This window comes from Procambarus clarkii, chromosome 71 (genome assembly GCF_040958095.1).
Source record: "Procambarus clarkii isolate CNS0578487 chromosome 71, FALCON_Pclarkii_2.0, whole genome shotgun sequence".
NCBI lineage: Eukaryota > Metazoa > Arthropoda > Malacostraca > Decapoda > Cambaridae > Procambarus > Procambarus clarkii.
In genome coordinates this window covers 15,552,667-15,576,690 of record NC_091220.1, presented here as the reverse complement: position 1 = coordinate 15,576,690, position 24,024 = coordinate 15,552,667, and the positions used below count along the sequence as shown (strand labels likewise).

At 41.9% G+C, this 24,024-nt stretch overlaps 1 protein-coding gene across 3 annotated transcripts in view; it reads right to left on the bottom strand.

The window, feature by feature from the left end:
- STUB1 (STIP1 homology and U-box containing protein 1) overlaps window positions 1-24,024 on the bottom strand; it is a 71,593-nt gene that overhangs the window by 7,255 nt on the left and 40,314 nt on the right. The window contains exons 1-6 of one of the 3 annotated variants that reach the window (XM_045726241.2): window positions 8,700-8,872; window positions 7,385-7,598; window positions 6,551-6,678; window positions 5,299-5,418; window positions 2,649-2,705; window positions 1,643-1,759 (exon numbers count right to left, since the gene is read on the bottom strand). In XM_045726241.2, the coding sequence (XP_045582197.1) occupies window positions 1,643-1,759; window positions 2,649-2,705; window positions 5,299-5,418; window positions 6,551-6,678; window positions 7,385-7,598; window positions 8,700-8,789 (726 nt within the window). In that variant the 5' untranslated portion in view covers window positions 8,790-8,872. Of the gene's footprint in view, window positions 1-1,642; window positions 1,760-2,648; window positions 2,706-5,298; window positions 5,419-6,550; window positions 6,679-7,384; window positions 7,599-8,699; window positions 8,873-24,024 lie in introns of those variants that run through there. The other 2 variants (XM_045726243.2, XM_069312071.1) reach the window with 2 other exon arrangements.

The window sequence follows — 24,024 nt, the reverse complement described above, 5'->3', positions numbered from 1 at the left end:
GGACCCTTAACTTACTGTTGTTGAGAAAAAAAATCCCAAATTTATTTTCATTTTTTGTTCATTTTCAAATTACGTCTAAATTCGGCCATACGGGCAAATGGCCAAAAGCGACGTTCTTTTTAAGAGGACAGGTTGGATTTGAACCAATGTCAATAAGGAGAGACGTTAAGTCGCCTTAACTAGTGCCACAGGGACAGCTGTTCATATTCCCACACAGCTTGCTATATTTACAATTAGACAGTTGCTTATTTTATGCATGGCAAAAGCAAAGATACATATTTCCGTTGTGATAAATCATTTCCTAAATGTTACCATAATCAAGTCACCAATCCAATAAAGTTATTCTAGCTTAGCACTTTCTCCTCATAATTACATTCTGTTACTAATCGAAAATAAAGCGAGTGACAGTATAGCGCTAAACCTAACCATTCTTTTAATGTGAATTTAGTGGAAATACTAACAATACAATACAGGTGCATAATTATTACAGTATCTGTAGATCTCTTTTTTTTTTTTAACATACATGCTTTACTGGCAGTATAAACTTGATTAAAGAACTGCAATATTGAGACGAGTCAACTGTCAAACATCTTTATGATTAAATTATCATTATGCAGACGATGAGTCACAATAACGTGGCGGGAAAAATGATGACCGAACCACAACTCACAGGATGGAGAAACGTCGTCGCTTCTCCATCTTCTGAGTTGTGGTTCGGTCATCATTACTTATCAAGTTTCACAAAATTTGGAAAACACAAGAACAAATTTGCAAGATGTACCACTTCCTTCCATGCTGTACATACAGTCTGCTTTACCACTGCTGCACCTTCCTCTACAAATGCAAGTGTTTTTATCAACTATAGTATATACATATATCAAATAAATTCTACAATCTCATTTGATTGCTTACCCGTAGGCGTTCCTCGATGTCCCTATGATAACATGTAATGGCTTACCTGTAAGTATTCCTCTGTGTCCCTGCGACTGTATGTAATGACGTACCTGCAAGCGTTTCTCAATGTCCCTAAGATCGTACGTAATGGTTTATCCATACGTGTTCCTCAATGATCTATACTCTATAGCACCGTAACAAGTAAATTCTTTTGTTCCAGAGTAGTTACTTATTTTCTGATTGCTTATGCCTTCAAAATAAAGAAAATGGTTATTATTCCCCTCAAACTTGGCTTTCAAGTACAATGAAATATCATTAACATGACGTATTAACGAGGAAATCATTAGGAGCCACGAGGAGGGTTCAAACCCACAACATTTTAGGTACCTCTAAGACAGCTTAGGGTGGCTGTCTTGAAGGTATCTGAAGACTGAAACAATGCGCCAAAGCTCTAGATAAGGAGTTGGTAGACGTCTTAGGGAAGACATCTTCCCTAAGCAGTCGTAGGCAAAAGTCAAAGCAAAATGGGAGGGGGGGGGGGGGAAATATTTGCTATTTTCTATACCCTGGAGTCAGAAGCATTCAGAAAATAACTCTTACTATCCAGGAACCAAAATTGTGTTACACTGTATAATTGTACATTACTGTATAGCTAACCTGTAGGTGTTCCTTGATCTAGCCATGGTCATACTTACTGGCTTACTTGTACATGTATCTCATTATCCAATACTCAAACATAATAGCTAACCTGTAGATGTTCCTCAATGTCCCTACGATCATATGTAATTCCACTGGGAGTGACGACAGGTTCTCGCAGTATCTCAAAGCTGATCTTGCCGCATAAATAGTCCGGTACTTCTCGTTTCTATGGGTTAAAAAAAATATATATTTTACTGATACATTATTACTGTATGCAACAGGCAAATATAAGCTCTATAAAAAATAAAATAAATTTAAAACAATAAATATGGAGGGGAAATAGTGTATGGGGAAAAAATAAGTGGAAAAACCATCTACAGTACAGTACAGTATTTACTAACCACAATTCTAATATAATTCTGTGACTATTAAACAGTTCATGGCCTCAATTAGCTTGTTCAATTTTACTGTATAATAATCCGTTTAGCTCGTGTCGTTACTGGAAGCACATGTTAACATGGGAAGTATAAACAAATCCACAGGAGCCATATTGAGGGTTCGAACCTATGCGCTGGGTGTTCCCAGGCAATGCTTTAGTCGACTACGCCACAACACGGAAAAGAATTGCAACCTGGGGTACTACTGCGACCACGAGGATCCCAAGGCTTCCACTGAAGCCGAACTGGGGTTTCACACAATTCCTCCATGCACTCGGGCCTGTCAACCATTAGTTCTACCTCTAACACCCTTCTGTGATTTCTCTGTGTATAGGAAGTATGCTATTTGTGCCACAAACTAAATGACAACAGGAGTTTTGTTATGGCAAAAAGGAAATTGCAAATTAAGAGCTTGTCATTTCATGTCAAGAAGTATGTGGCGAAATAAAGCGCTCATTATTCGTTTCAAGAAGTACTTGGTACTTTCATCAATTTATTTTTCACATAAAGAGGCACTATACCTGGGAATGCTGTAACTAATTTAGTACTTAATTCTAACTTTATCTGCAATACCTAGAATAATAAAATATTGCAGAAACTTTGGTAGTTTTTGCCGTTATTGATTAATAACGTAAACAATTAATTGTAAACAACGAAAATGTCCAAAATATTACGTACTCTTCTTCTTTCATCCAGTCGGGCAAACATTGTGTTGACTTCAGTAATGTAGTTATCCTGCCGGGGAGATACACTTCGTGTCAATACATCTGTATACATGTGATATGGTACATGTGCCAATTTAGATGTGTACATCTAGCACTGTACACATGCCAGTGTAAAAGTATACACATTGCATTGGAATCTTTATCTTATCAAACACACACACACAAAACAAGTACAGTATTGTTGCAAGATATAAACATGTACACAAAAATAATAAATGATAAACCATTTCACAAGTATTATTGTTCAGATAACTTGAGAATGTGGAAAAATGGGGATCTAGATAATGGGGGGTTCTACTACACTGTATCGGTAAAATTGTCTCCAATCAAAATTTTTTTTTTTTGCACAGTTGAGCACAGGAGCAAATGAATTCCAACTTCAGTTTGCAGGCTCAGTGCTCTCCCTCCCACCGATTATTTGTAGTCTTACTCTGCCAGTTTCCATGGAACATTATCAGCCAATTGGCTTACATGCAGGTCCCCCATTACTGCCGAGTGGACATGGGGTGAACAGTTAAGGATCGGTGACCAATAGCATCTTCCTTCTCAGAGGGTTGAGTCAAGAGGAAAGACTTAAAGAATTAATCCTCGCATCACTGGAAGACAGAAGAGTTAAGGGAAACAGGATTACAACATACAAATTCAAAGGGGAAACTACCACAGCAAATGGTAGCCTCATATAAGGCTACCAAAGCCTCATATAAGGGTTTGCAGCCCGTGCTATCTAGAAGTTATGAGAGTTCCCTTAGGGCAGCGAGTTTCATGGACATTATTTGGAATGGGTTGAACACGAACAAGGGATACAGGTGGAAACAGAGCATCCTAATGAGCTACAGAAACATTAGAAAATATTTTTTCTGTGTTATTGTAGTAAAAAAATGGAATTGAAGTGGTAAAGACAGACTCCAAACACAGCTGCACAAGTGGAGAGCCCAATAGGCTCAGGAACCTGTACTACTATGAGGAAAGGCTAGAGATAACACTATCGCACCTCATAACAGTGGTGACATCATAAAATCAATACACGTACAGTAGTTATCCAGAGGATTGCAATGCCGTCCAAAATTAAAATATTTGTAAAAATTCCATTTACTGTCCGATTATTATGCGGTTTGTTCTAAAATGTGAGCCACCGTCTTCCCATTCTCTGTGGCTATACATGGATATACATGATGCTTTGGGGTTATACAAGTACTGTACAGTACTACACAACTGATCCACAGAAACTCTCAGTCCTCCAGATCCACGAAAGAACCAGAGAACAACGTACCACTTGGTCACTAGTACAGTATACTTTGAATATAAGGATTAGCCTCTCAAAAATGACAACTTCGTACATGCTGGAGATGAACATAAGGATGACAGCAGTTCTACTAGTGACAATGTTGCAACACCCGGACCATCAGGTGTGAGGCGGCCACTCTTCTTTACTTTATATACTTTATCTTATGGTATTGGTAAGTTGTTCTTATATGTAAATATTCCTTTAGAGCATTCTATTGCGAACAATTTGATACCAAATCGAACAACGTAGCATGAAAATTGAGGTAAGAAAGCTGAAAAAAGAGTATAAACATCGCTTGGGCTACCTTGGGGTGCACAGCTGCCCTCCCACCGGGGACACGAAAGTGTTAAACATGCGTAAGCTAGAAGATAAAAGGAAAAGAGGGGATATGATCACTATGTACAAAATAGTAACCGGAGTCAACAAAATTCACAAAGAGGAATTCCCTGAAATCTGCAACTTCAAAAACAAGAAATTCACAGTTTCAAACTAAAGGAACAAAGGTGCCATCACGTAACTATACTTAGGTAATTACACAAATAAATTACCTCTTACCTCAATTGTGACAGTTTAGTCTCCAATTGTTACACAGTCCGCGAGCTACAAAACACAATAATGTTGTCCATAATAACAATAACCTTAAGTTTTAGGACAAGCTCATAATACTTTGGAGGTCGTAAACGGTGTTTTACATATAAAGATTAAACTACCATGATTGATGCAAGAAATACAACTCTTTATTTTTTTTTAATGTGTTTGGTGAACTGATTTAAAAACTTGAGAAAATGTCATATTGTACGAATGTATATATATATATAGGGAGCCGGTCGGCCGAGAGGACAACACGCTGGACTTGTGATCCTGTGGTCCCGGGTTCGATCCCGGGCGCTGGCGAGAAACAATGGGCAGAGTTTCTTTCACCCTATGCCCCTGTTACCTAGCAGTAAAATAGGTACCTGGGTGTTAGTCAGCTATCACGGGCTGCTTCCTGGGGGTGGAGGCCTGGTCAAGGACCGGGCCGCGGGGACACTAAAGCCCCGAAATCATCTCAAGATAACCTCAAGATAATGTATATGAGAGAAAATTGTATCATGGGAGTCATAATAAAAGATCAAATAAAAAGTCATATTATGCGAGCACTGAGACATACATACATACGGTGTTTCAAAAGTGGCCTGATTTAGCCAATTCAAATCAAACTCACTAAGGTACTGAGAACAAGTTTGCACTGTAACGTTTGCCCTGTCCGTAGCCCTGCATGCTGCTCTGTAATATTCACAAATGTACAGTTCACAAACATTTAGCAAGCTCCACTCACCGTTTGTTCTTCTATTCTCATTACTTCATCTTGCGACTTGTCCTCATCATTTTCGTATTTCTGTCGTACTGCATCAATCTGACGATCACGATCTTCCAATATTAATCTGTTCATGTATGTCTGAAAAATATTAACGAGAATTTAAAAATTATTTTGTAGCTTTAATTAAATTTGGTTCTATAATACTTTGTAAAAAAACAAAAAAATGAAAATTCAGGGAAATTTCAAACACTTCTGTATTTACTATTTCAAACTGGCTAACTTAACACAAAATACATGCACTCTTAAAACCACAAAAGCCCACATGCTTCCTCTGACCTGTAATGATTGAGAAAGATGTATAAAAACTACAAAGTGGCAATTACAATAAACCTTTTAACATATACGCTTATAGTTCTATAAATAGTACCAAAATTATATGTTTAGCTGTCAATGTGTCATACAGATTCTCTCTCCCGTGACACCCCACCTCTGCAATAAATACCGTTAGTGTGTGCTCATTACCATTACCAAGAGTGCCCAATTTCTGCCTTTAACTGACAACTACGGCAAAGAGCCATTGCTTCGAACACACTTACAAACAAAACATTTGACCCTATGCCGACTGACTCGTAGCCAAGAAGCTGCGAACCTTTCAGTTTGCATTAAAAACACTGGCTAACATTTTTGTTTGTCACTCACAAGATTTAGAGTGAGTTATGTTTCTTATGTATTTATTCAAAATAAATAGAACCTGCTTTGTATGGACCAATAAAAAGGCAAATACTGTACCTATTTATATAAATATAAATAGGAGCTCCCACATATGGTCCAATAGGCCTATTTGAGACAGCCCTTATTTATATTGATATAAATATGAGCTGCCTTAAATGGGCCCATATGAAGCAACTCCTATATATATGGATATAAATAGGATCTGCCTTGTGCAGGCGATGAGTCACAATAACGTGGCTAAAGTATGTTGACCAGACCACACACTAGAAGGTGAAGGGATGACGACATTTCGGGCCATCCTGGACCATTCTCAAGTCGATTGTCGACTTGAGAATGGTCCAGGATGGACCGAAACATCGTCGTCCCTTCACCTTCTAGCATGTGGTCTGGTCAAGGATCTGCCTTGTATGGGGCCAATACAAGGTTACTCACCAAAAGCTATCATATGTCAATCAAATCTCCTTCAGATGTGACATTTTGATACTACACCTGTGAAAATGATAAAATAAATATCTCACACTGTTGTATAATACTATACCTGTAGTTCAATTTCTTGTGAAATTCTCTTCTCTTCAGCTACATTAAAGCGTCTTTTGCGGGCCACTCTAATCATACAGGCAATGTCGTCTCCGTAATTAACCTTCTGCTCCTTGGCAAGATCCTGTGCTGTAATTACCAAATAATTATGGATTTTTTTAAATAGTGCAATATGTAATAATAATAATAATAATAATAGTAATAATAATAATAATAATAATACACACAGAAATCACAATAATGTGATTTATCAAATGAACATCCAGCGAATAGGTTGGAACCCACATAAAGGCCCTTGTGGATATGTTCAATAATAATAATAATTTATTAAATTATCTTCATTGATACTTTGTATGCATATAGCGTACAGTATTATATTTTTATAAGATAACTAAACAGGATACATCATATAATTTCAGAGGGGGTCCACAAATACAGTAGAACAAGAAAGCTTAAAATTCAAAACAAAAAAACAGTCATATTTTACAGTACAAGTGAAAATGGAGTTAATTGTTAAAAGAGGTACTGTAATTAAAATTAGATCGTTTATACCAGCCAGTAAACTGAGGGGAAGATGGATATTAACTGGCTGGAATGGCAAAATATACATCAATTTAGACTTGAAGCCAAGTGTTGGGTGTTTATTCAGTGTGAGAGTGGGTGGGAAACATGTTAATTTAATTTGGCATCAAAATGGCTAATAAAAGTGCAAAATTCAGTGAAATTATGAGGTTTTAACCCTTTTTATGGAAATAGAAAATGTAATGTTTTATAATCAACAAATAAAAATGTATCACAGCCCTCACAGGAGCAAACCAAAATTCAAGAATCTTACCTCTCTGTAAATGTTTAATGCTTTCATCAAAATTATCAGTTTCAAGGAGGGCTTGGCCAAGGAAGAAATGTGCTTTCACCACCGTTGGATCTATTTCGAGAGCTGTCCGGCAATCTTGACATACTAGGTCCCATCTTTTGAGTTTTAAATTGCATAATGCCCTATTTGTGTAGTATACTGCAACTGATGGCTTCTTGGACTGAAAAATGCAAAGCTGGATTTAATCTCATTAAATATGCATTGACAGATGATCTGAATCAAAGATTCAGATCATGTCTGAATTTCTTTTCAGACATATGAAACTTCTTTGTCATCACTGCGTAATAATGGAGGTAAGATAGTTGTAATGATCATTACCACAGGGTATAGTATACAGTGCCTCTTCCTAAATCTAAATCATATTACACCAATGTAATTTGACCCACAATAGAGGGTCAAACACACTGCCCTGCAGAATGCTGGCACCAATTGAGTGCTTTTCAGATTCTGCTTCACTGAGGACTACTCTTAGATTCAGTTCTTGGGGGTAGTCCCTTATTATAGGTAGTAAAATGGAGCCTGATGTACTAAGTGCTTGAAGCTTTGTAAGTAATCCAGAGTCCCAAACCCAATCAAAGGCTCCTACAATGTCCAGTTCAATAACACAACCTATTTTGGAATCATCCAGTGCCTGATGCAACTTAATGTAGAGATTTAGCAAGAGGTCAGCAGCGGAATGACCTTTCCTAAACCAAACTGACAACAACATAGTAACTGATGGTAAAAAAAAAAGATTGTGCCAAAGTTTTTTCCGGTAATTGTAAGCAGTGACACTTGTCTGTAGATAACGACAACTGAATAACTTCCTTTTTATGAGGAAGTGACTTTTATGACTACAAAACTTTACATGAGGCTCAAGTTTGCTCTCATCTCGAATACACGCTTTTCTCCTGAATAGCCTTGCCCCGCCCTCTCTCTCTCTCGTTTATCAGAATTTTGGACAAGGTGGAGAACTACACGAGAAGACTCATCTCTACTCTTGACCCATTCCGGATTGACTAATCAGCACATCAGAGCCTACAGCATCACATACTCACCACTCTGACCACTAATGAACACACACGTATACTCATATTAGTAATCACCATTCAACCAACACTGCAGTCTACCCCGTACCATTCCCTAAGGTTTCGAGTGAACTAGAAACGGGCCAACTTGACCTTAAAAAAAAATTACCCCTCAAAAATAACATTAGATTAGAACCCGTCAAGTCAAGACAAAAGGTTAGGTCTCGACCACCCACTAAGAGTCCCCTTCCAAGACGTCTTCGACTCACTATGGCATCCGTGTAGCACTTGATGGCTTCATCAAACTTTCTAACAGAAAAAAGTTTATTTCCCTTGTTTTTTAGCTCAACATCCGTCATTATTTGATGGACCAGCAGACTTTTCCACACGTTGTGTCGCCAACTTGTTTGTTTACATTCACTCACAGCTGATTGGAAGGGAGATAAATGAATGTACACGAGCGCAGCCACAATTGTCACCTACGTACGCAGGTAATATTGATTAATTAATAATATGCTTATATGTACACAAATAAGCGTAGTGGATGCAAAGTCTTTACACTTTTGAAGCACAATTGTCAACGGAAGAAAAGTTCTACGATAACAATTGCACTTTATTTGGGCCTTAACAATAAAGCCTGAAAACTTATCTGTGATTACAAATCATACAATTATGTATAGATATACAGTAGGGAATACTCCGAGAGGTGTGTACTTCTCCGTGTAGATACCTGTACACTGAGGTTTTACTGTAGTATTAGTCTGTGTTCACAACTGAAGTAAATGCTTGCTGGTTGGTCAATAATCTTAGGCATTGTGGTTGTCTTACAATAATTCTCCCGCGGCCTTAATTAACACCTTCAATGCCAAACCAAGACTAAAGAGCATTGCGCAGTTTCCTAGCTAATATATCAATGCTCGTAGAGTAAGGCCAAGAACTAGCCTGTACTAGAAACCCTTATGTAGACGACTATTAGAGTCGTCTAATAGTCGGGCTCACCATAGACCGTGCTACATGGCCACTTCGTCCTGAGTAGCTAATCTGAAACAACAACAACGACTATTAGAGCCCCATCTACTATTCTTGAGTTAATAGTTAAGTAATTATGAAGCTGTGTCCTTGCATTTCATGTCACCTCGTATCAAAGACCACTCTCTTCAGTACTTGTTATCTTACCTTGGTGACAGGCAGCAGTATGTTTCAGTGTTAACATTGTTAATATAGTTAGAATCATAGACAGCTTGCACTGTATGATTAACAACGCCAACAGTGCGGTCATATTAATAAAAAATCAAAATCAAAATGTTTATTCAGGTAAAAGTATATACATGGAAGATGAGTTACAAATATAATGTTGGATTAATAAATGAATTAATTTGTGAAAGGGTTAATTTGATTAATTGTGAAAGGGTTCTGCCTGGGAGTCATTTGGGGGTCTGAAATCAAGAAAACATTAATACAATAAAAAATGCACGAAGCTGAGCCAATATGACTAAGGTTTATACTTAAGTGCGCTATAAATAAACGCTTTAGAGTTTGCCTTCAACTTTATATTGGTGGTTGTAGACGTCTCTGGACTGGTGACTATACTACACAATCATTGTGGAGTCTGCTGAATACATACAAAGAAATTGTCCACAATTTTCCCGAACATTAATAAGATGTTGACCAAAACATACACTTGAAATTGAAGAGACGACGACGTTTCGGTCTGTCCTGGGGCCATTATCAAGTCGATTGACTTGAAAATTTCCTTTTCAAATCAGGAAATATTAATATTCCTAACTAGTATTACGAATACCGTCAGGCCTCAAGGCCCTTGCAAGCCTCGCTCCTCCCCAGTACTTGGTCCAAGCAGCCTACTTGGCAGGTCATATTTTAATGTGTCGTTATTAAAATGACCCCTAGGGATAAATTTGAGGTCATTTGGACAGAACTGATTCAGGGTGTAGAGAGTAATAAAATGATAATTTTGGAGTTGTTCTAGATTTGAGTGTAGAGAGTAACACACTGTTTTTGAGCTAGCAATAAACTAACCATAAAGTTTTATTTGGAGGGAGTTACGAGGAAATCTCCATGGGCAGCCATCTTGGAAAATGGCTGCCAAGGCTAACATTGAGCACATTTAATCTTCAAAATTATCCCCATAATGAGAAGTATAAACAAAAAATGCATAAAGTTTCTTTCGTTACAAAATGCGCATTACTTTTACCATATTAAATATCTTAGTAACAATATTATTTGTGTGTGTAATCAACGCGCGCCCTAACGAGGCTAGGCTATTCGTCAACGTATCATTGTCCACAAAACAAGTGCTTATGAGCGTATGTATTTACGCCGAGGGTCTCCATGGTAACAGCTTCACATTGTTTGAAATTTTGTAAGCCTTGCCGCCGGGGTGTCTGCTGGACACACACACACACACACACTGTGAGAGGAGCCTATGCTCTACTTTCCAACTTCAGAATCTCGTTTAAAAACATGAATGGTAAAATACCAAAGAGATTGTTCACGAAATTATGAGACCAAACTGGAACATGCAGCTGTTGCATGGTGCCCATCTCAAGAAGCACATCAACTGGAAAGGTGCAAATACTTGCTTCTAAATGGCTTCCGGAACTGAACAACAAGAGTTACGAGGAGACGCTAGAAGTGTTGAATTTGCCAAAGCTGGAAGATGAAAGAAAAAGATGAGATATGATTACGACATACAAAATTGTAACAAGAATCGATACAATCGACAAAGACGAATTCTTGAAAACTACAAATTCAAGAACAAGAAATCTTTGATTCAAACTAAGAAAACAAAGATACTGGACACAAATGAAAAAGTTCTCCTTTGCAAACACAGTAGAAGACGGTTGGAACAAGTTAGGTGAGAAGGTGGTGGAGGCCAGAACCGTCAGTAATTTCAAAGCGTTATATGACAAAGAGTGCTGGGAAGACGGGACACCACGAGCGTAGCTCTCATCCTGTAACTACACAGGTAATTACACATAATATACACCAACATATACATACACACATACGCCCATATATAAGGGAGAATGTCTGCATGTCAGTTTGTGTCTGTCTGTCCAAGGATAGAGGCCAGACGTTAGCGGTAAGTCTCACCCAATTTTGCTGGGGGAACTGTCTTGGGTAGTGGAGGAACATAGCCTGGTCCGGGTCGCCAGAATTTAAGAGTGAACAGCATGCCACGGTCACATACCAGGTACGCCAAGGTGCATAGCGCTCCTGGCTATCTGGGTTCGAATCCTTCTGGGGTGTGGAGTTTTCAGTTATATTGAAACCGTTATATTACCTTACACTGATAGGTAAGTACACACACGTCCTCGCGGCTAATCAGACACAGCTTGGATTAGGCAGTTCAATAGCCTGGGTTCGATTCCCGAAGAGGCAGAAACGAGTAGAGTCTCTTTCCCCTGATGCCTCTGTTCACCTAACAATAAGCAAGTACTGTACCCGGGAGTCAGACAGCAACTGCGCGCTGCATCCTGGGATTCAGTGCGCGTGAGAAAAATAAATTATATGTAGTAGATATGATAGGACAAAATATTAAGACGGGAGTCAGTACATTAGACAACCCATGGCTGGAAAGGCGGGGTCCAAGAGCTAACAACTCAGTCTTCCTGGCACAAACAGTAAACAGACACAAACACACACCAAAATATATGTGTTTACACACGTGATAAGCCACCGCAGTTTCAACCCCGGGACGAGCATAGTTCTCAAGGCCGCACGTTTCAACAACCTCCTCCATCATCAGTAATAAAACTCACTTGACAGTAAGCGATGGCTCTCTGCTCACATAAAATTTCAATTACTCTGACGCATAATGTTAAGCAAGTTAATTAAGGGTAAAGTAACCACGCGCAATGTTTTGGCGAATATTTATGGCGGGCGTTCGAGAGGTTTGGTCAAACTATATACCTTTTTCCATAACAAGTTATGCCATCTATGGACTTGAGAATGGTCCAGGACGGAACGAAACGTCGTCGTCCCTTCACTTTCTAGTGTGTGGTTTGGTCAACATATTTCAGTCACGTTATTGTGACTCCTCGTCTGCTTATGTCACCTAGTTCCTCTCTAGCATCTAGGTAGTTCCAGAAAGCAGGAATTAATGCACAAACTCCAAAATTGTGTATTAATCTCTTTCTCTTTATATACCAGCTTCATAATTACAGTCATTAGGCTACCCCAGACTAGTGGGGGTGTCTGGATATAATCCCCGATCTTCCTGTGTGTAATTATATATATATATATATATATATATATATATATATATATATATATATATATATATATATATATATATATATATATTGTGACGGTAAAGCGTTGGTGTTCGGCTGTTTCAAAAGCTAGGGGCAGGGCCTCGTCACATAATCAAAAAAAAGAGAGAAAAGTTGGTCCTTTCGTCTGTGGTAAGGTAATGGGAAGACACACAAAACACAAGTATATAAACAATGAAATTTTAATTACTCTAGAAAAACAAGACGTGAATAAAGGTAATCACATAAAAATATGCAGGACAAGTCAACAAACAAAATAACATGAATAATCACTGGCAAATGAAAAGTTACGCTAAGACAAGTAAGTTACAGTGATAGCAAAATAAAATATGAATGCTGGAATACTGGCTTCGAGCTGCCACCTCCCTTAGTACACGAAAGCCAAAGCTTAGTCTACCAGCGAGAGATGTCAACTGCATGGAGCACTGAGATATTCTGACGAGACTGGCGCACTGCAGCCCAGACGTCGACTTGTGGTGGTGGCGGAGGGCAGGTGTGACGAGACACCAGCCAATCAGCAACAGGCAGGCAGAGGATGAGCAGTTAGCTGGTTACGGCGGTGGCCAGGTGTGCTGGGTACGATTTGCTCTCTGGGCAAAACGTTTGGCGATACTTGGTGAACGTATCTTGTATATAGTATCTTGTATATTGACGTAATTATGTAGGGAAGAGCAGGCTCAATCTCTCTTGAAAGAGATTATCGTCACAATATATATATATATATATATATATATATATATGAACCGGTTATATAAACTGATAACGTCGCGTGTGTGTGTTTACAATTTCTGTACTGCGTGTTATCCATCTTGATAAGTTACGTTTGAAATTTGATTTCAAATATTCCTTATTTACTCTTTGTAAACTTTACAACACAGTTTCAGCTTTTGTGTTTTCTTATTAAGGGCGAATTTCCCGGACTGAAACACGGAGAGCAAACACAATAAGTGATATAGAAAATGATGATTTGTGCGTGATTTGTAGGGAATAACTGCATAGCGGACAGGAAGTGGCTAACGCATCGCAAAAAAAGGAAACAGCCGTAGAACTGATGTTGTCATATGATAGTAGATGCAACGGTTAATACCTTAGTAGTTGTAAACATTTTCCCCTCGCAATGAAGATGGAACTCGTCCTCACCTCAACTAGCAAGCTTCTCATCTGCTTATTAAGAAAAAGCGGCGTCATATTTGACCTATGAAGAAAAAGTATCATATCTCTCTCCACAGAGCGTAAATTACATATTTATTTACAGTATAAAAAACAGCCAGTCCGGCGTTGTTAAAGATTCGCTACCTGGAACAAAAAGTTCCAAGTAACACGGGCTATGGTGAGCCCGTAGATAGTTGAAACATAAAGGCTTATGGAAGTTATTTTGTAGGAAATTTCCTGCGGACCTGTTGTTGTCGGATTTAGAATATGTAATTCAACAATAGTTCTTTAACTGGAAACCGTTTAGGTAGCTTCTGAAGCAATTTTGCCCTTTAATGCAATTTACCCAAACAATTATGTAAACTTTGGTTCCTTGTGGGTCACTTACTGACCCTGAATTAGATGCTGATGTCATAGTGACCTCGCCAAGGATCCCTTTGCTAGTAGATACAACGATGATATCACTTCGACCTTGCGCTGGACGTCGTGTGGACGGGAGGGGGTTGATGGGGGGTTGATGGGGCTGTGTGGAAACTGTCAGTGATTATTTCGCATCGGCCTTGACTTCCTCATTTGTCGACAGCGCAGCAAGTATCAAATGTACCTTCAGCTGATGCGCTGAAGGCTCTAAGGACAACGAAATCGCTCGCAATCACATATGCCTCCTCGATGTGGTCCTTGGAGGTCCTCAACATGGTCCAGTAAGTGCAGCTCTCCAATATGGTCCGTAACTGGAGCACGCCGACAGAGCCCCAGATTGAAGGTTCCCGGAGGTGCCCTTCTTGGAGGACCGCGAAGTGGATTTTAACTAGAGATTCACGAAGTGGCTACTTAGTGGAGGTCCTCGAACCATAACTGAAGAACTGCAACGGGGATTTTCAGCGTCACTAGTCGGCGTCAGGGTGGGCGTCACGGGTGGGCGTCATGGGTGGGTGTCACGGGTGGGCGTCACGGGTGGGCGTCACGGATGAATGTCACGGGTGAGCGTCACGGGTGCCAGAGAGGCGTCGAGGCGGTAACAAGGAACCTTCGCATGAGATTAAGGGCAGATATTGTAGCCTATATTTTTTCTTAAACGAGGCTTAACTGTTACATTATCCGCCGTGACGTCATGTGGCGTTGACGGCGTCTAAAAGAAGATGAGCCGGGTGCTCACCACGACGTATATCTTGTTATAAGACCAAGATAAGAGGAAGAAGGCATAATAAGAGAAGAGATAAGAAATATTGGACTTTGCAAATGTGGCGAATGTTCAAACGACCGCCCGTGAGTCAGACAAGGGAGCCATGGTAGGTGATGGGCCCATGGTGGTCTGATGGGACCATGGTGGGTGATGGGACCATGGTAGGTGATGGGCCCATAAGTGAAGGGGCCATGGGGGGCGTAGGGATGACGATGGTACCCCCTAGGAGTAGCAATGCTGTAATGACTATGGAATCGTCGAGGTGACGGCGCTTATCCAGCAGCACAACTTACTGTGCTTGCAGTGTCTTGAATTTCAGCTCTTGAACCGTGCCTCTCAACATTCTAGCTGGTTCACGAATCATTTGGGTTCTGCTACATCCTCATTTGAATTCATGTAGGGATCTTCCTCGGCCCCATCAACATTGCCTCTCGCCATCTTTGTTTACAGCGTTGTCAGACCATCTGTCGCAGTTCCCCCTCTACAAAATAGTTTGATTCTCATCAGAGAAAACTATTTATTTGATCAGTTCACATGACCTCACAGCTAGGCTCGAGGTAATAGCTTCCTGCTCGAAAATTGATCCTTCCTCGTCTACCGCTACATCCATAGCTCCTGGTCTCTGGAAGCAGCGAGCCGTGTAAAGCAGCGGGTTTCAAGTAAGGCACTACGGGCTCACCATAGCCTGTGTTACTTGGAACTTTTTGTTCCAGGGTAGCGAATCTTTAACAACAACAACAGGGTTTCAAGTATTTTGGAATGATGACCTGTTGAGTGTGTAACTTTGCCTTTGTATTGGTCATATTACACACAAATATTATTATAGTTCCAACTGTGTTCCCTTGATTGTGTCCCAGATGTGTCATATACTGTGTCCGTGTGTACTCTATGTTTTTTTAAGTTCTATAAGGAGATCTGATCCCCTCAGCTGTGTCTCTCTCCATGTAACGTTATAATTAACTCAGTTAATTTTTCCTCGTAACTTATGCCTCTCATCTCTGGGACGAGACAAAGACAAGGCCAGAGAAAGATGGGACCCCCGTAGGGTGTTGGGCCATGAGTTTTGGACAGGGGCCCTCCCCCTTTGTTGCGGTAAAGGGGACACTGGTGGTGGTTTTGGGGACAGTAGTGATGGTGGTTGTCATCGTCACGGAAGTGGTTGTGTAAGTGGTAGTGGTGGTGGCAGTGATGGTGGTATAGGTGGTGGTGATGGCGAGGGAGTGGGCACAACACTCCCCAGAATCGAGGAAGTGTTTGAGATCAGTAACACCAACCCCGAGGGTGGCACGCCCCTGGACCAGTGCCTCACACCCACCTACCATCAGTCAGGATAAGCATCTCCAGGAGAAAAAAAACTCCCCGGGGAAAGTCAAGTGTAAAGAGGAATGAGGAAGCCCCAAATGGCACAGAGACTTGAATATTGTGGGACTGGGGGAACCCGGAGGGACTGAAAGCCAAAGGGTAAGGATAGATTAAGAAGGGGGTACGCCCCCACAAATATCTCTTATTCCCTTGTATGAGGCGTCCACAGGGCTCCTCCCATCCCCACTTATGTGAGGCGACCGTCTGGTCACAAAAGGTCCAAAAGCCTAATGTTGTGTTGATTTAGGGGCGACGACGATCATGGGATCGGATGCGCCCTCAAAAGCCTAATGTCTTGTACTTAAAGGAAAGCCATGCACCACAAACCTAAATAATTCTTCAGCGGCAGTTATTTTTTCGTAGAACACTTAAGATAATAACACTTAATTTAGGTTTGAATCCAAGTCGATTTTTCTGATCATATCCAACATTCTTGGCCTTCAGGGCTTTGAGATTCTGCTCTTGGCCTGTTGATCGCGTTGCCTGGCGGCCTTCAAGGATAGCAGGCTTCAAATTCGATTTGCAAAAATGAAACTCCAGGTGATATATACTGCACCCGGTCTGGACCTCCCTTGCTATCCAAGAGCTCAAACCACATCTTCATCCCAATGTTGTTGTTGTTGTTATAGATTCAGCTACTCGGAACAAGTTCCAAGTAGCACGGGCTATGGTGAGCCCGTAACTTACCTGGCACAGGAGCGGGGCAAGAAGCACGGGCTATGGTTAGCCTGTGTTCATACCTACATTTGCGTGTCTTAAGAATGTTTACAGTTTACACCTCACAAACATGTAAACAAAACACAGAGTTTGTCAGCAGAAAGCACCACGCACAATAAGACAATTGACCATCAAAATTCCACAAAAAATGACACTCTGACATGTTAACGTAAGAACCAACGAACAAGCGGACAGACAGAGAAACAATAACAACATATATAAACACAATCTTTCATCGGGAGGACAAACCCTTCATGCAAACTGCACCTACTATCAAGAAGAAGAAGAAACGATTTTACGATTCTTAGCGGCGGGGATCGTATTCCAGGGACCTGCCCGAAACGCTACGCGTACTAGTGGCTGTACAAGAATGTAACAACTCTTGTATATATCTCAAAAAAAAAAAAAAAAAAACACAATCTCCTACCTTGGAAGGTGCAGGAAGCAGAGGGTTGAGCTGCCCTACTTCTCCTACAGCCTATAGCGGTGCAGCCTCGCCCATCAACACACGACGACTCTGTTACACACTTCGTAACAAACATTGCCGTAGTCATGCATGATTGTTTACACATTTTCTGTGATAAGCCAATACTTACGCTGGACAGTTCTGTCAACATAAGGGACCATGACTATATACAAGCCGTCCTCTCCAACAATACATTGCATTTTGATGTATAACAATCTCCAACGTCACAATATGACGTTCTATAAATCATAGCAGCTCACAGAAATTGACTCATTGATTCATGGGTCCTCGGTTAGGTTAGGTTTAAGCAATTTACTACATCATTTTAGGGACGCTGTGGACGCTCGAGAGAACGGGTTGCAGATATAAGGGGCATAACTGGCCGGCCTCTCACGGTGCTCAAAAGCGAACTTGATAAAACATCTCCAGAGGATACCTGATCAACCAAGCTGTGATACATACGCCAGATACATGCTACATACGCGGCTACTGTTAGCAGTCGGGCCTATAATAGGCCCCCAACCAGGAGGCCTAGTCTGAGACCACGCAGCGAGGAACATTGGTCCCCAGAGCCATCAACAGGTAGATGAAAGGTAGATAATAAGTAGACTCCCAGAAACCAAAGCACAAGCTTCCTGTTAAGCGGACATGTTGGTCGCACCGTTCAGAGCAAGACGGTCCTAGGGGCTCAAGTCGCCGCTGGAGGAAGTGGTCTGGCCGCAGGTAACTCTCCACCGAGTGCCACTTGACAACTCAATACGATATGCTTGGATAAACAATGTTTATTTTTCTTGCGTGGTTTTTAATTTTAGTTCCTTGCCATGTTTAGCGTGTAGAAGTAGCCGTCATTATGTGTTTTGTTTTTAATTCGATTAATTTCAAATGTACATATGGTACATTTGATATTTATACATATGGTACATATCTTTGGTCAGCATGATGTGTCCAGGCGACCATGATATGTCTTAGTCTACCAGATCTACCTCACCTCAACTTGACTCAGTACTATACCTCTCAGTGTCTATGCGGGAGTGAGGTCTGGCTCTTCACGTCCCTCCTACTGACCTTGTCGTCCTTGCTGTGTTACAATTTAAGCATCCTGACGTTCTGGGACGACTTTTTCTTATCCCTGGTCAAGTGTCGTCTGGTCCCACAACCTCCCAGGAAACACACAGCCTTAGCACAGCTTTGGAACACCAGTTGTAAGTTGTTTTAATGTTGTGTGCCATTGCGACAGATCTTATCCAGTCCCCTCTCGGTGTCTCCTCCACAGTTATGCGCCTGTTTCACTCCCTGGTTCGTAGGGTCCACACCGCTCCCTAGGGTAAGCTGGGAGATCACTACACTTTCTGGATTCTCAAATACTATGCAGGGTGGGCGGGTGTCGTGCAGGGTGGGCGGGTGGATGTCACAGCTGCTGACAGTCATACGTCATACTTAAGGACCCCAAAGCACGTCCCCTCAAGACTACATCAGTGGAATGCTGATGTCGTGCTGCTATAATGCCCTTCTTAATCTAACTCATGTTGACATGACGGCAGCAGTTGAAGCAGGCTACTTAATTGACCGTGCCCGTGTTCTGGGGTTTCTTGGTAGTTAGTAAGTACATGGACGTGCCCAGGACCAGGGGGTACTTGGTCGAACTTGAGTACATGGACGTGCCCGGGACCAAGGGGTACTTGGCCGTACTTGAATACATGGACGTGCCCAGGACCAGGGGGTACTTGGTCGTACTTGAGTACATGAACGTGCCCAGGACCAGGGGGTACTTGGTCGTACTTGAATACATGGACGTGCCCAGGACCAGGGGGTACTTGGTCGTACTTGAATACATGGACGTGCCCAGGACCAGGGGGTACTTGGTCGTACTTGAGTACATGAACGTGCCCGGGACCAGGGGGTACTTGGTCGTACTTGAGTACATGAACGTGCCCAGGACCAGGGGGTACTTGGTCGTACTTTAATACATAGACGTGCCCAGGACCAGGGGGTACTTGGTCGTACTTGAGTACATTAACGTGCCAGGGACCAGGGGGTACTTGGTCGTACTTGAATACATAGACGTGCCCAGGACCAGGGGGTACTTGGTCGTACTTGAGTACATGAACGTGCCCGGGACCAGGGGGTACTTGGTCGTACTTTAATACATAGACGTGCCCAGGACCAGGGGGTACTTGGTCGTACTTGAGTACATGAACGTGCCAGGGACCAGGGGGTACTTGGTCGTACTTGAATACATAGACGTGCCCAGGACCAGGGGGTACTTGGTCGTACTTGAGTACATGAACGTGCCCGGGACCAGGGGGTACTTGGTCGTACTTGAGTACATGAACGTGCCCAGGACCAAGGGGTACTTGGCCGTACTTGAGTACATGGACGTGCCCGGGACCAAAGGGTACTTGCTCGTGCTTGAGTACATGGACGTGCCCAGGACCAGGGGGTACTTGGTCGTACTTGAGTACATGAACGTGCCCGGGACCAGGGGGTACTTGGTCGTACTTGAGTACATGAACGTGCCCAGGACCAGGGGGTACTTGGTCGTACTTTAATACATAGACGTGCCCAGGACCAGGGGGTACTTGGTCGTACTTGAGTACATGAACGTGCCAGGGACCAGGGGGTACTTGGTCGTACTTGAATACATAGACGTGCCCAGGACCAGGGGGTACTTGGTCGTACTTGAGTACATGAACGTGCCCGGGACCAGGGGGTACTTGGTCGTACTTGAGTACATGGACGTGCCCGGGACCAGGGGGTACTTGGCCACTACTGAGGCAGAAGGACATGTGTGGGGCCCTTAAGTAATGAGAAGTCTAGCGTCCTCGGTGACAGACAAGGACAGTCATTATAGAATGTAACTGTATGATGAGCCTGTTCCCAGACATAATGAATTATTATTAAATAATTATTCTTGTTTTGTAGAATGGGAGATCCAACTATATATATATATATATATATATATATATATATATATATATATATATATATATATATATATATATATATATATATATATATATATATATATATATATATATATACTCGGTTGGTTGACATAAGAACTGCCTTGCGTATAAGGCATCATTCAGGACCTTGTATACAACATATGTCAGACCAGTCCTGGAGTATGCAGCTCCAGCTTGGAGTCTCTATTCAAACACACGAAGAAGGTAAATTCAGGTAAATAACAACATTATTTTAACTGGAAAAATCAGTAAAAGTCATGATGAGTATTGGAAGCTACACACTAGGTGCTCCCAAGTATAGCTTCTGATTTTCTAACGGTTTCTAACGGTTTCTAACGGGCACTGATACATATCACACTGATGTGAATTCCTTGTGTATTGTTTTAACTTTTAAAAAGTTATCTAAGTTAACTAGCCACGGGGATTATGCAGTCCCCGTGGCGCAGTGGTAAAACACTCGCCCGGCGATTCGCGAGCACTTTGGCATGGGTTCGTATCCTGGCCGGGGAGGATTGACTGGGTGCCAATCCTTAACCGTAGCCTCTGTTCACCCAGCAGAGAATGGCTACCTGCTTGTTAAACTATTTGGCAGGTCGTATTTCGGGGAAATATTAAGATTAAAGACCTGCCCGAAACGCTACGCGTGCTAGTGGCTGTACAAGAATGTAACAATTCTTGTATATATCTCTCAAAAGTCACACTTGAACGGCGGCCATTAAGACGTCAAGGGCACGGCTATAAACACCAATTAAGGGAGTTGGTTGTGTCAGGTCGGTCAACAAGTGTTAGAGATTACCAGAAGTAGTGAGGCACGACCCACAAACGCTGCCCTCCGGGGGCCGCTCTCCAGTAATTACTAGAGTTACCCATCAACGTCAGCGCCCCTCCACATGTGCGTTCTCTTAAGTGCCATATAATCCCCCGACGCTCGCATCGCTTACACCTCCAAACATTGGATCAGATTCTGCGACAAAGTGGTTCGTGTAGGGTTGGATTCGGCGGTTTGGTATTGTGATTAACTTGTATCTTTTATCGTGTTTGTGTGTATGCGCGGTCGACGTCTGTCAAGGATCGCGTTTCACTGTGTCCTTGTTTGCTTAGCGATGTTTTTATTTGTCTATATTTTGTCTATTTGTCTATTTTTTTTGTCCTCTATTTTTATTTGTACTCAACACATCTTATTCTTTTTACCCATTAGTTTTAAGCTTTAGTCATTAATGTTTTTCCTGCCCGAAACGCTTTGCGTAATAGTGGCTTTAGGCATTGTATGTACTAGCTCTATCTATAAACCCAACAAACTTTGTAAAATCTCTTTATGTATGTACCTTACCTAAATAAAAATTATTATTATTATTATTATTATTATTATTATGTGAGAACGAGGTTGTTGTGAGAGCAAACAGGAGTTACAAAAAGGGAAAATGATTTCTGTTGGGTGGTGGCGGCGAGGCAAGAAACTCCTTGATACATAACCTGTGCTGTTCTTGGAGGAAGTCTCCATTTGGAGCACGGGAGACATCTCCCGTCACGCAGGGTGCAGTCACACCTCCACAGATCTCCAGTATCAGCTCTTGATACTGGTAATGGCTCAAAAGGGCCACCACTTACGGGCTATTCATGCCCGTGCCACCTTTTGGGTGGCTTAATCTTCATCAATCAATGGTGGAAGTCCACACAGGGCTTCGAACCATACTCACAAGAATGTTTAATCCCAGACACACCGAGGTCCTGAGGAACCAGGGGGGGTCAGATTCACGAAACAGTTACGCAAGTACTTACGAACCTGTACATCTTTTCTCAATCTTTGACGGCTTTGGTTATATTTATTACACGGTTAACAAGCATGAAAACTTGCCAATCAACTGTTGTTATTGTTATAAACAGCCTCCTGGTGCTTCGGAGCTCATTAACTGTTTAATAATTGTAAACAAAGCCGCCAAAGATTGAGGAAAAATGTACAGGTTCGTAAGTGCTTGCGTAACTGCTTCGTGAATCTGGCCCCAGGAGGCGGGAAGGCGAAGATTTTTAATACAAAACATACGACTCTTCCCCGGGGGCCTGACGGCTGAGTAGACAGCGCTCGGGGTTCGTAGCCTAAGGATCCGGATTCGATCCCCGGCGGAAACAAATGAACATAAGTTTCTTTCACCCAGATGCTCCTGTTCACCTAGCAGTAAATAGGTACCTAGGAGTTAGATAGCTGCCACAAGCAGCTTCCTGGGGATGTGTGTGTGAAAATTAGGATTAAGGACCTGCCCGGAACGCTATGCGTGCTAGTACAAGAATGTAAGAACTCTTGTATATATAAATAAAATAAATATATTAAAAATACTCATACAGACACACACTTATACATTACACATTGTACTCACCATTTGTTCACAGCCTCTACTCATAATTTGATCTAAGCCTAACAAATCAGAATTAATATGTCATTAAAACCCGTCTAATTACTCCTCTAGCTCACCTGATCACCTCAACAGCAGTTAATTGACAGTTGAGAGGCGGGACCAAAGAGCCAAAGGTCAACCCGGCGCAAGTACGACTAGGTGAGTACACACACACTCAGACAGTTGAGAGGCGGGACCAAAGAGCCAAAGGTCAACCCCGCGCAAGTACAACTAGGTGAGTACACACACACTCAGACAGTTGAGAGGCGGGACCAAAGAGCCAAAGCTCAACCCTCGCAAGTACAACTAGGTGAGTACCAGGAGAACTCACAATTAACATATATTTACATTTCGAGAGAAGTGGTTCAATAACTCCTTTATGGATAGCAAATTATACCCAATCATTTGGATTGGTCGGCAAAGCGACGGTTTCGCTTTATGCAGGTCGGTGTTCGATCCCCAACAGTCCAAGTGGTTGGGCACCATTTCAGTACAAACACTTCAGGGGAAGCGATGTGTCTCAGCCTGTACCCATAGCAGGATATCAGCCTGTACCCCATAGCAGGATATCAGCCTGTACCCATAGCAGGATATCAGCCTGTACCCATAGCAGGATATCAGCCTGTACCCCATAGCAGGATATCAGCCTGTACCCATAGCAGGATATCAGCCTGTACCCATAGCAGGATATCAGCCTGTACCCCATAGCAGGATATCAGCCTGTACCCATAGCAGGATATCAGCCTGTACCCCATAGCAGGATATCAGCCTGTACCCATAGCAGGATATCAGCCTGTACCCATAGCAGGATATCAGCCTGTACCCCATAGCAGGATATCAGCCTGTACCCATAGCAGGATATCAGCCTGTACCCCATAGCAGGATATCAGCCTGTACCCATAGCAGGATATCAGCCTGTACCCATAGCAGGATATCAGCCTGTACCCCATAGCAGGATATCAGCCTGTACCCATAGCAGGATATCAGCCTGTAGCTTCAATCTCGACCTGTACAATTAATATTTTTCACAAAACAAAACCTAAAAATAACGTTGAATCAAGTG